Source organism: Musca domestica, unplaced genomic scaffold (assembly GCF_030504385.1).
Source record: "Musca domestica strain aabys unplaced genomic scaffold, Musca_domestica.polishedcontigs.V.1.1 68, whole genome shotgun sequence".
In the NCBI taxonomy this organism is placed as follows: Eukaryota; Metazoa; Arthropoda; class Insecta; order Diptera; family Muscidae; genus Musca; species Musca domestica.
Window position 1 is genome coordinate 1,738,708 of NW_026712379.1, and position 13,644 is coordinate 1,752,351.

The 13,644-nt window shown below is 34.3% G+C and overlaps 1 protein-coding gene across 1 annotated transcript; it reads right to left on the reverse strand.

The window, feature by feature from the left end:
* Window positions 1-6,839: 6,839 nt before the first annotated feature.
* LOC101893417 (odorant receptor 24a) lies at window positions 6,840-12,849 on the reverse strand. The gene is made up of 6 exons (XM_005181419.3): window positions 12,140-12,849; window positions 9,255-9,442; window positions 7,423-7,607; window positions 7,263-7,364; window positions 7,051-7,203; window positions 6,840-6,991 (listed from the first exon to the last, which is right to left on the reverse strand). The coding sequence occupies exons 1-6, from the start codon at window positions 12,658-12,660 to the stop codon at window positions 6,941-6,943; spliced, it is 1,200 nt and encodes a 399-aa protein (XP_005181476.1). The 5' UTR covers window positions 12,661-12,849; the 3' UTR covers window positions 6,840-6,940.
* Between the last annotated feature and the right edge of the window lie 795 nt (window positions 12,850-13,644).

Sequence of the window (13,644 nt, forward strand, 5' to 3'; positions counted from 1 at the left end):
TTGTTTACAAACTGCAGGACAATGAATGTTTTCTCATCGGAGAACCAAATTCGGCAGTTCACCACTTTCAGCCAAGCGAAGCAACTCTTTAGCTCTTTTGAATCTCTTTTCTTTATGTTGCGGTGTAAGTTCTTGCACTTTTTAGAATTTCAATGGCTCTTCCCCGAGCTGATTTTTCAATATTTGCCGAATGGAATATTGCGATATGTTCAGCTCAAGAACCATTTTTCGGCCACTGCGTTGCGGGTGTCTACTGATGTTTTTCTTTTCTTCCTTCCACTTCCTTGACGTCGAGCGATGGTACGAGACACAAACAATTTAATCATATTCAAATGCTGGAGTGCTCTAACGAAAGCCACTTGTGGTTTTCCAGTCAAATATAAAGAAATCACACTATCACGCTTGAATTCCATCACGAATAACTTTTTGGAAAATTCTCACCAAAATGCTTTTGTATGCTTTTAAACAATATAATGAGCTGTCCCTGAAACAATTTTAACAGCTGTCGGACGAGTGGCTTAGAAATGGCAGCAATCTGAAATTGGTTGGAGTTTTTTCATCTCACCCTGTATAGTGTTCTGTGACCGGAGCTAGAACCCATTACAAATAACAAATGCAATTTTTTAGAAAAATCCGTGGAAAAATGTGGCAAAAATCATCAAAGTACTGAATATTGGGAAGTATCGTTATATGGGAGCTATAGCAATACAATGACCGACATATCTCATTTTCAATACCTAGACATAATACAAACTGCGAAATTTTATTTGTATCGTGATTTCAACAGACAGACAGATGGACATCGTTAAATCGACTTAGAATTTTATGCTGATCATGAATATATATACTTTATGGGGTCTATGACGAATATTTCGAATATTCGTTACAATGCAATGACAAATACAACCTCCTTTCCAAGGTGGGAACATTATTCTCCTAAAATAATGCTTTGTTGCAGATTTTTGCACAGATAAAATCCCCGAATTCCGAAAAATCTTAATTAGAAAATCTCCAAAAGTGAGGAAGAAAACTTGCGCCTCTACTTAGATTACTTTGCGATGTATACTTTCGAAACGCTGATACACATGTCTTTTATTTTTTTTTTGTAGTTCTAATTTCATAATATGCTAGATTTGCCCCGTAATTATTGCGCTTTCTTCTTACTGAAATTGATTACCTTTAGATTTTTATATCCAACACCTTAGTGTGTAGCTTAATTGAAGGTAACATTCTTAAAGTTTTCTTCCTAATTTCCGTAGTTTCCTATTGCGAGTTTCCAGATGGTTAGAGTTCTCGGTAGAAATAACTTCTACGGCAAAATTTTTCGAGTTGGTCAGTTTTCAGAAAATTAATATAGTCTCCCTGTACCTAAAGCCATCACAATTTTCGCAGTAGTGCCATAGAATTTTCTAGAAATTGCAATTGTATTGGTCGGAGCTTCTGTATTCGATATATAAAGTTTGAATGTGTATATTAAATTCGGCTTTTAAAAAAACATTCCATATATATGCAAGCCCCGTTGTCATTAATTCTTAACATATAGGTACTGTGCTGTAGGGGTTCTCCAAATCTCTAATCACCAAGAAGAAACAATTTTGATTGTTTCATATTTCTTTAATTTTTTGAATATTTCGATTATCAGAATATATGAACATTGCCATGAAAATATTATGATTTTGTTTTTCAAAATTTGAAATAAATATGGTTAAAAATTTTATATAAATCATAAAAATACCGATTATTTGGAGGTACTGTAATATGGGAACTATAACAGAACTTGAAATCTGCCGGTACATTTATATGGTACCTATACCAAAACGTGGATCATATAGGACTTGGAGGAGGGTATGATAAAATCATGTTAATTTTTGGCGATTTTTTTACGTTTTTAAAAGAAAAGTGCATAACAAAAACATTCGCAAGAATCTTGAATTATCTGAATATTTGAAAATAAAAAGCAAAAAATATAAAATCAGTTATGCCAATAGTTTATTTATCCATTGCAACAAGATAATCAGAACGTAAACGACAAATTAAAATAACATGATTTAAATCTCAAAGAGATACCACTCCCCATAAGTCGGTACTACCGCTGGCGTTTTGTATGATTTTTTACACACACACACACACTCGAACGAAAGTTGATGAGCGGCAAAAGAAAGAAAGGTCACATAAAATGTAAAACAAAACATTTCGTTGTTGAAGATGATTCCATATTCGTAGTGCCAACATGTGTAAAATGCTTTCAATGAGGCATAAGACACACCGAACAACACCAAAGAGAAATAAAAGTGAAATCACTTCTCGCTTTGCAAAGTATTTCAAGGACTGGCACATAAACATCAACACCATTTCAAAGAACCAAAGATGGAAAACATTTGGGATTGTGTTTGAAGGAATTTCAATAGATCATTCTTGCAATATGACATACTTTTGTAAACACACACATACACAGATGTTGGAACTACAACCCAAAATGAAGATGGGAGAAATGAGGAGGAGGATTGGAGTCCAATATAATTTATTTTTGAGCGTTTTCAAAATTTTTAATGGCAGACTGTAAATGCGTATTTTAACTGTAAAAAAGGTGAAAAGATAGAGCGGAAATCCTCAAATTTTATATGGATCTCACTGTTGTTGTCTGAAGTTGAGAGAAAGAGGTGGTTTTGGAAATGAGTGCTATAAATGCAAGAAAAATTTAAAATACCACAAAATCTGCCGTTAGGTGTTGGAATAAAAAAGGAATTGTGAAATTTGATATCGAGGTCACTGTTGGTTTGTAGGTTTTCAATATGAAAACGTTGAAATAGTTTTGGACAGAACAATTTGATGTGGGCCATTGTGCAATGGTTTTATTAATTCTTCTTCGGTTATCTTCAAAGAGAAAATAAAGATTTTAAAGACTTTTTGGGTTGTTTATCATTTTTCTATTATTCTTAGGAAAAAATAAAACTTGAGTAAAATATGAAACCTTTAAAGTCTGAAAATTTTGTACGATGTATGAAGTTCTGATTAAAAATGTTTATCAAACTGAACAAATTATGCATTTTGAGTACTAACAAGTGAGCAAAGGCAACACTACAATATATTCGAAAACCTTCATAGGTCCAAATCCATTTTATTCGATTTTATATTGGCTAGACGGTCCTGCACAAATGTTACCTTTTTTGGCCGATGCATTTGCCTTATATGCATCACTGTCGTGCTGATTGCTATTCAAAACAATCTCACATAGAAAAATAATTTCGAAAATGCTAGACTTCTCTCCTCATGCAAATTCTGTGTCGATAGGTTATAATTGTGACTCGAAGAGCAACAGCAAAATCAAAAAAAAAATGTTAGAAGCAGTAAGTTCGGCCGGCCGAACTTTTAATACCCTCCACCATTTGCAACGAATTTGGAAATTTTCAAAAAATAAAATCCTTAAAAAATTCTGTTAAAATTTTAAAAATACCGAATATAGCCGTTATTTTGGGGTCTATACGACGTGGACATACATAGGCATTGTTTGTCATAAGCCACTACCATATTCAAATTCGAAACTTGAAATAAACTTTGAATAATGTAGCTAAAATCATCAAAATACCGAATATAGGGAGGTACCGTTATATGGGGGCTATACGAAGACCTGGACCCGCACAGACAATTTTCTGCCACAGACTGTAGTTCCCATAACGAACTTCAAATACCAATTTTAAAACAATTCCGCTGAATAATGTCGCTAAAATCATCAAAATACCGAATATAGGGAGGTACCGTTATATAGGGGCTATATGAAGACGTGGACCTGCACAGACAATTTTCTGTCTTAGGGTTGTAGTATCCATTTTGAACTTCAAATACCAAATTTGAAACAATTCCCGTGAATAATGTCGCTAAAATCATCAAAATACCGAATATAGGGAGGTACCGTTATATGGGGGCTATATGAAAACGTGGACCTTCATGGCCCATTTACGAACTTAACCTGCCTACTGGAAAAATAAACATGTGTGCAAAATTTTAGCCACCTATCTCAATTCATTCGAAAGATAGCGTGATTACAACAGACAGACGGACAGACAGACAGACAGACAGACAGACAGACAGACGGACAGACAGACAGACGGACATCGATAAATCGACTTAGAATTTTACGCTGATCAAGAATATATATACTTTGTTGGGTCTGATATGAGTATTTCGAGGAGTTACAAACGGAATGACAAAGTTAATATACCCTCCATAGTATGGTGGAGGGTATAAAAATATGTGATTTGTTGGTCTATTTGAACCGCTTAATATACATCTTTAAAAGAATAGACTTCTTTTCTGGTCCTACAACATAGTTTCGTGAGAATCGGACCATAATTGAGACCTGTAAATCAACACATAGTATTGTGGGGTGTAAAAAAACATTACAAAAAGTACAAATCGAAATTGTAAGTCAAATATGAAAAAAACCAGTAAGGAAAGCTCAAAAGTCGGGCGGGGCCGACTATATGATACCCTACACCACTATGCATATTTAGTAGAGCTCTCGGAAAAAGGTTTATACAGGCCATTTGGTGGTCAATAACCCGAAATCGGATGAAGATATATATGGGAGCTATATCCAAATCTGAACCGATTTCGATAAAATTTAAAACAGCTATTCCTGTGCTCCATCTAATACCTGGTACCAAATATCACGGTTGTGGAGTGAACATTACGAATGTAAGGGACTAAAACACTAAATGGGATGAAACATATATATGGTTGCTATATTTATATCTGAACCGATTTTCACTAAATTTGATATACTTGCTTCTAGGCTGAATTTGGTCCGATGTACTAAAATTCAGTCCATTTGGACTTATATCGGCCATTTGGTGCACAATTACCCCAAAATCGGATGAAGATATATATGGGAGCTATATCCAAATCTGAACCGATTTCGATAAAATTACAAACAGCTATTTCTGGGCTGTACCTTATATCTGGTACCAAATATCACGGTTGTGGAGTGAACATTACGAATGTAAGGGACTAAAACACTAAATCGGATGAAACATATATATGGTTGCTATATCTATATCTGAACCGATTTTCACTAAATTTGATGTACTTGCTTCTAGGCTGAATTTGGTCCGATGTACTAAAATTCAGTCCATTTGGGCTTATATCGGCCATTTGGAGCACAATTAACCCGAAATCGGATGAAGATATATATGGGAGCTATATCCAAATCTGAACCGATTTTGATAAAATTTAAAACAGCTATTTCTGTGCTCCATCTAATACCTGGTACCAAATATCACGGTTGTGGAGTGCATAGTAGGAATGTGAGGGACTTAAAGATCAAATCGGATGAAAGATATATATGGGAGCTATAGCTATATCTGAACCGATTTTCTCCAAATTTGATATACTTGCTTCTAGGCCGAACCCGGTTGGGTGTGCCAAAATTCAGGTAATTTGGACTGATAGTGGACATTTGGTGCTCATTTAACCCGAAATCGGATGAAGATATATATGGGAGCTATATCTAAATTTGATCCGATTATCACCAATTTCAATAGGGTTCGTCCTTGGGCCAAAAAAATATTGTTTGGAAAATTTCATCTCAATCGGATAATAAATGCGACCTGCATTTTGTTCACAAGAATACATGGACAGACGGACGGACGGACGGACGGACAGACGGACGGACGGACAGACGGACGGACATGCATAAATCGACTCAGAAAGTGATTCTATGAAGGTTCTCAAAAGTAACTATGGGTCTATCTCGTTTCCTTCTCCATGTTACAAACAAATGCACAAAGACATAATACCCTTACCACTATGTGGTGTAGGGTATAAAAATTCATGCGATAAAAAAAAATTGTCAAAAGAATATTCACATTTTATTGACATATTTTTGCGCGATTTTCTTAAATTGTGTCCTCTTCTGGGAAGAGGCTATTCCGAACTGGCAAAAATTGTCAAAATCAGTACAGTGGTTCTTGACTTTTAAGCGGAATAACTAATAATTTCTTCATATATATTGTACCTATTATCTATGTACCCAGTTTTGTGGATATTTTTTACATATTTCCCGATAAATATCGTCCGATGACCAAACAAAATTTTGGAGTTCTGTCCAACCCTAAGCCCTAGCCCAATGCTAATCGTGACCTGTAGAGCAGCTGCAAAATCAGGATTTTTTTTTCTGTTTTTGGTATATTTCAACCCTTAAATATGTTCCGATAATCTCCAAAAATGAAAGGGTTCTATTCTGACCCTAACCCCAACTCTTTTGCAATTTCGTGATATCGGGTCATAATTGCGATCTGTAGCGTGATTACAATTTAACATGGACAGACGGACATACATAGGTAGACCGACTCAGCTCGGCGAGATGAACATATTCATATGTAGTTTCCTATATCGGGGACGAATATTTCGAGGTGTTACATAATTTTTGGCCCAATCAATAATATTGGACCATAAAATATCATCAATTGTACTTTAAAAAATTCTTTCTCTCCTTAATTCACCTTAAATTACTTATAATTTCCCTGCCCAATACTTCTAGTAAATTTGATAGTACTTGTTTTGTAGATCAAAAGCCCTGACCATTCACAAGAGGGATATATATATATATTTTTTTTTTTTTTTTTTGTAAAATACTTCGAAACAATTAAGCAAGAAAATTTGATGAAAGCTTCGGGTTACAACTAGAATCATTGGCGGGCCTTCTACTTTAAGTCTACTTTCATAATGTTCTAGATATTTCCTGTAATTTTTTTCACTTCATCTCTTTTTATTCCAAAATATAAATAATCCATAGACCTTATGTAATTATATGTCCTTCTACAGCTAAATACTATTTTAATTTCTAATAAATATGTTCATTTAAGCACTTTATGTAAGTTGTATAAATATATTTTCTGCTGCCCCAAAAATCCATGTGATTATATTAGACAAACTTTGCCGATTATATCATTGATTTTACCAAAGCTATCACTGATCCTGTGAATCTTAGAATCTGAAATAGAAATCCAATTATAATAACAGTTTTTCTTTCTATAAAACATTCAAACTTACAGCTGTCAATGCCGGTAGAGATGGTGTGAAAAACGGCACCTTTACCACAAAGTGTCTCTGAGAACGAACAATTATGAGCAGAACCATTTTCTGGATTCTAACACTCTGTCCGTACCAATTGCTGGTGTACGCTTTTACAGCCAATTCTTGACTCTAGAAAATCATTCCCTTCGACAGATCATTAGAATCAAGTAATGTTACATTTTACTCACACTTTCAATGACAGCTGTACCACCGAGACAATATAAGAAGATTTCCGATAAAACAGCACACGTGTAGACAATATAAACTATGGAACCATAGCCACCTGCAAACTATAAAAGTAACTTGCTTGACATTGGTCGTAAATTCAATGTAAAAAAATTTAGTTACCAAAAGTAAATCGATGACACTGGTGCCAATAATCACACTGGATGTAATAAAGTGGCAGAGAGTTATTTCAACCATAATGGATGAAAGCTTCATTGTTAAATCGGCGATTTCATTGTGACGTCTTATTATCTTTGATAACGACATAACTTTCTCGGATTCAGTCAGCTTGCGGTACTTCTTGGTTTCTCGATCTTAAATAATGGGAAATAAAAAAATTAAATTTGAAATTCAAGTAATCTCTATGATATTCAGCTTATTTCTTGCAACAATATTTTGAAGAATAGATTTTTTTTAAGGAGGTCGAAAATGGGTCACATATATTATTCGTTCGTCTCACATATTAACTCGAATGGAGTACTCAGTTTGATACATTTTCAAAACTAAAATCAAGTTCAAAGACAGACTTTACTACCCAGCAAAAATTTGGAAACTGTAAAGCCTTATTATCCATTAGAATGTAATGTAAATAAACTACCATCTGCATTACAAGTAGGATGATAATAAGAGGTTATTATATTCCTAAAAAAATAGTGAACCAAATAACTATTTTTTTCATTACCAAGTAATGATGGAGAGTGCATAGCCGATTACAACACCGAAGATTGTGGCATATCGAGACTCGCCGTCGGCAAAGGAAAAAAGTCTTGCAAAAAGACGAACGACACGGATCGACGTCAACCATCCTGAAACAGATTTCTACCAATGAGGCAATGGATATAAAACCATTACTTCCATGAGTCATATTTTGGCAGAATCAAATGATCTATAAGTAAAATAGGGTTCACATAACATATGTTGGAAAAAATTAACCTATTACACAATTTTTTTTGCAAATCTGCGATTATAATACAATGAATGGGAAGTAAAAAAATGCTACACGTTTGGAAGATTTCGTTTTTGAAACAATGTCATATAGCAATGTCCAGATGGTACCCTAGGATTTTTGGGCATTTGCCCAATATTTACACACTCAGACGTGTTGTATGGCATTGAAAACGTTTTCACACGAAAGTTGTTGTCCATTTTACAGCTAGATATAATTCAATGGTCATCCAAAAAATTCCGTGTCGAATAGTTTTCAATTGTGCCCTATAGAGCGACTGCAACCCCTAAAGGTACATATTCAAAAACAATATGCTTTAATTCTGACCTTAACCCTACTCCATGCAAAATTTCGTGGGGATCCGACGACAATTGCGACCTGTATATAATACCTTCAACACACATGTTGCGAGATATAAAAACACTTTAGAAAATGTACAATTTAAAATTGTAAGTCAAATTGAACAAGTCGCATGCCATAAAAAATATGACAAAAATTGAAAAAAATTAACAAAAAATATTCGGTTTTTTGACATATTTTTATGCTATTTTCTTAAATTTTATCCATTTTTGGCAAGAGATCATTCCGAATTGAATTGTGAAAATCAGTCCAGCGGTTCCTTACCTATAATCGGAATAACTAAGATCTATTTTTTACATAAATATTGTACCTACTTCGTTATATATACGATATCTTTACTATCAGCAAAATTGTAAAGTCAGAAGTGACCTTTTCGTGTATTTAATAATAGTTAATAATTACGCCGGGATTAAATTATTAGCGTTTAAGTTGAAAGTTTCGTATTTTGTTGACATAAAAGCTATTTTCAATTTCGTGAGGATCGGCACCATAATTACGACCTTTAGAGTGATTACAAGTTAACATGTACAAACAGACATACATATGTAGATCGACTCAGTTCGGCGAGATAAAAATATGCATATATAGTTTCCTATATTGGGCACCAGTATTTCAATCCATTCGGATAAGTGAGATATTAAATACTTACCATCGATTACCCCTAACACTTCCGTTAAATCCTGTTGCAAGGCCTTTAGAAGAGTTGAGAAATAGAAACAGAATCCCAAAAACAAACCATCTCCGGCGACAAATGAAAGTACAGTTATGTAGCCATGCCAATGAACCAAAAGAAATGTTATCGGATAAATGGGCATAGCGAGTAGTGGCTCAGGAAACCTGTTGGAAAATTTGAAAAAAATAATAAAATATTAGAATTGTTTTATATACAATGATATTGGATAAATATCACTATGCTTATTGAGAAGGACTACCTGTAAAAATAAACGCTTTTATAGCGATTAGGGCTTTAGAGCAGTTATAATTGAAACCTAAAGGAACTTATATATGGGAAGTATATCCTACTCCGAATCAACTTTCACCGAATTTGACGGAGGCATTTGTACCTCACGTACCAAAATAACATTACGATAGAGAGCATGATATGACTTCGAGAAGTTTTTAAATTGACAAGTAAAAAGGCAGCTACCCTCCACCATTCGAAAGGAACTTTCTTTAGCTTTATATGGGTGCTATACTAAAACGTAGACCTATATAGACAATTCTCTTCCAGACGGTAAAGTATTCAGAGGGAACACCCTGTGTGAATTTGAGACTATTCCATTGCAAAATGTGACTAAAATCCTCAAAATTCCAAAATTTGGGTGGCACCATCGTATGGGACTATACGATATCGTGGACCAATATAGATAATTCTTTTTCGGAAGGTAAAGTACTCATGAAGAACTCCTTGTTTAGAATTTCTGAAAAATCCATTGAAAAATGGGGTTAAAATCATCAAAATAACAAATATTGGGGGTACCGTTATATGGGGGCTATACGATATCGTGGACCGATATAGCCCATCTTCAAACTTGACCTACTTGCAGACAAACTTTCTATCTTTATTCGTTTCGGATCTAGCGTGATTACAACAGAATTTTACGCTGATCAAGAATATATATACTTTGTTAGGTCTACAATTATTATTTCGATGAGTGACAAACGGAATGACGAACTTAATATACCCTTCATACTATGTATAGTAGAGGGTAAAAAAATATATATATGGAAGCTATAGATATATGGAGACCGAGTTTTTTTTATCGTATTTATATGAAGGGTAAATTCGGTCGAAAGAGCAAAAATCTATCCAATTTGACTGATATTACACTTTTGGGGCACAATTAACGTGAAATCGGATGAAGCCATATCTAAATCTGATAAAATATAACAGAGGTGTTTTTAAGCTTTATATGATGTCTGGTACCAAATATCATTTTTGTATCACGAATACGAAATAATTAAAAACAAATCGGGTGAAACGTATATAGGGAAGTATAGATATATCACGTATTGCGCACAATAAAATTAAACCCGGACGACAATATATATATAAGAGTTATATCTAAATTTGGACCAATTATCACCAATTCCAAAAAGTCCGTTCTTGGACCATATAAGTGCTTTGTGGAAAATTTCATCTCAATCGGGCAGGTAATTTTGGTGATCTTCATTGTATTATGAGCCGTTCTTCTATTATCATAAGCATTTATTATCCGATCAATTAAAAATTTTGCACAGACCATTTGTTTGACCTAAGTACGAACCATTTTCAATTTGGCACCGTCTGCAAATAATATTATAAAATTGGATGAAAATAAGCTATATTCATATATTTGTCTCCTCCTATCATATTGTATGACAATATGACCATAATAATGAGTTTAAGAACAAGATATCAGAAACGCCTATGTCAAAACTTGTCAGATTGGGTTCAGTTTGCGCGTAGTTAAGATATAGCTACAGCTTATATACTAGTTCGAGCTTAAGTCTTTTTAAATTCATAATTTTCGACAAATTAGTGGAAATTGATTAATATTTTGATATAGCGTCCATATGTTTGTTCCATTGTATGTAAAATTCCAACCGCTCTATAGTCGTTACACGCAATCAGTAATTAAGCAATTTTAGTTGGTATGATTTACTTCACATAAATTATCTATCATAGATGGTCTGTCAAAAATTCTGACGTATATTAAATACTTTTCCGACGCATATACATACGTCGAAAAAGTCGTAAACCTAGACAAAAAGTAATAGTTTTTGATAGAAACGTGGTGGTTGAAGGCGTTGGTATGTTATGACACCATATAGTGACATATTATATAATGTAACATAGCGGACACTTCAATAGGATTTTCACTGATTTTCATCGATTAAATGAGTCCGAGTCCATATCTTTCATATATGTTGCTTTTCTCCGCGGTAAACTGCCATTTTTTGCGATATCAGAATAACATATTTCTGTAAATTTGCATTTTTGCCACGTCTTTGGCCATCTATTGCCTGATGGAGATATTAAAAGGCAATATTTACAGTTTTATGTCCTTGGAACAAAACTCTAGCCTAAGTTTTAACTCCTTGTAGTAACATTGCCAGATTTGTAGGACTTACACAAGGAAACTATCCTCATTAATATCAGCGAGGCTTCAATAACGACCTAAACGTTTATCAAACAACTTGGCACGTATTATGTGGGATATTACAGTATTTTAAAAGTTTATGACGTTTTATACCTTTTTCACGTTTTATACATGTATAAGACGTTCACAACTTTTCGACAGTCGTAAACCTAAAAAACTATCACACAGACCATCTCTGCTATCGATAGAAAAGTTTATATATTAAGGCTAACTTTACTAAAAATGCATAGTAGTGTAGGGTATCATAAAGTCGGACCGTCTTTTTGATACCGATATCAACATATTATTCATAAAATGGAATTTCTTAAAACTAAACCTAACCAATTTCCTATCTCGTCACAAATATTATTTGAAAACATTTCCATAAAACTTTTACAAAGCTTTAACTTACATCATCTTAAACGGTGTTTCGTATACAATATCTTTGCCATTCAAATACAATAGTGTGTTTGTTAGAATCGCTCGTATGCTGTACGATGTGCTGCAGCAGAGTCCAAAAAATAACACCAACGCAGTGAGGCGTGTTGCAATTGTAAAGTACCATCGTTTCATTTTCTCCTTCCGCAGCGTGTTTTGGTCCTCCGTCAAACGCCTGACTTCTTCGATGAGTTGTTTGTACTGTTCGCGATACCACCAAATGAAAAAAATCTTAATGAACGACATGATACTCGAGGCGACCGGGCACAAAGCATCCAAGGACATGACAATGTCAATGGGCAGATAGTATATGCCGTAGTAGAGCTCGGCATAACAGCCGTAGGCGAGAATGGAGATGTTGAAAAAAGCCCATGACTTCAGCCAAACGTTCCATTCGCTCTCCGGGTAAAAGCCGAGGATGCGTAGGGCGAACCGGGGTATCAGTAAATACTGTTTATTCAAAGGATAAGAGTTCTTGAGAAAATTCGGCACCATCACTCACTTATCGTTGCCGATAGCCGATGCAGTCACCAAATGAAAGCAATGCTCAACAAATCAATCCTTTTTATAGCAAGTTTATTCATGCAAGACTCTGTGGTGAAACGCTCAACAAATAGTCGTTAATGAGTATTTAAGAAGGACCCATCCTCCAACAAAGTGTTCTTTCTATTTTTCGGAAGTTGACAAATTTTAATTTGATAGGTCAACCATAGACTTTCAGCTTTAAATAATGTAAAAGCCATTAAACCGCCAACCACCCACTCAACCAGCCAAATTCACGCCAATTATTAAAATTAATTGACATGTGTGTGTGAGTATATGCGCGGATGTGTAGTTTTAATGCCTTGTGTACGGAAACACGAAGATAGTAAAACAAAAATTATTAAATTGGTAATGCTCAGTGTTTATGTGTGAATGCATGTGTGTTTGTGTCACAACTTAAGTAGACAGTTAGACATACTTCCTCATCTATAATGGATGTTTGTGAGTAATTGTTCAGGCACATACATAAATTAGTTAACAGTTCTAACCAAAACTAAAGGAGTTCATGTGTTCAACCTGAGACTTTTGACATAACGTTTAACTCTTTAATTTGTCAATGCTGTGAATGACGATATGACCATATGCGGGTTGTACTACCCATTTACACAACATAATTAACAACTCCATAATTATATTTTTTATGCAACTTGTGAAGATAAGTTTCATTCCCAATGGTTAATGATACTCTGATAAATAAACGAATAATCATCAATGGTTCTTGATATATTTCTATAAATCTATTGTTAAACTACATTTTTGAAAGAACAATATTTAGAAGATCAAATGGACGGGAGCGGTGTAAATTATCCACCCGTTCATATTCATATACCTTTCTTTTGATTCAGCCAATTACATCCACCATATTTTTTGCGCCTTTTGGTTTTTTTATGATAAAAGCTTAAGTCAAAATTTTAAGTTATGGCGTGATGAGCCTAT

What these genes read in the sequence shown, in the direction of transcription:
- LOC101893417 (XM_005181419.3), bottom strand. Translation starts at nt 12,660, where the DNA reads ATGGTGCCGAATTTTCTCAAGAACTCTTATCCTTTGAATAAACAGTAT. An exon ending in AGTGTTAGGGGTAATCGATG is followed by an intron (nt 7,608 to 9,254) that starts GTAAGTATTTAA and finishes TTTAAGATCGAG; the next exon opens with AAACCAAGAAGTACCGCAAG. An exon ending in GTACAGCTGTCATTGAAAGT is followed by an intron (nt 7,204 to 7,262) that starts GTGAGTAAAATG and finishes ATGATTTTCTAG; the next exon opens with AGTCAAGAATTGGCTGTAAA.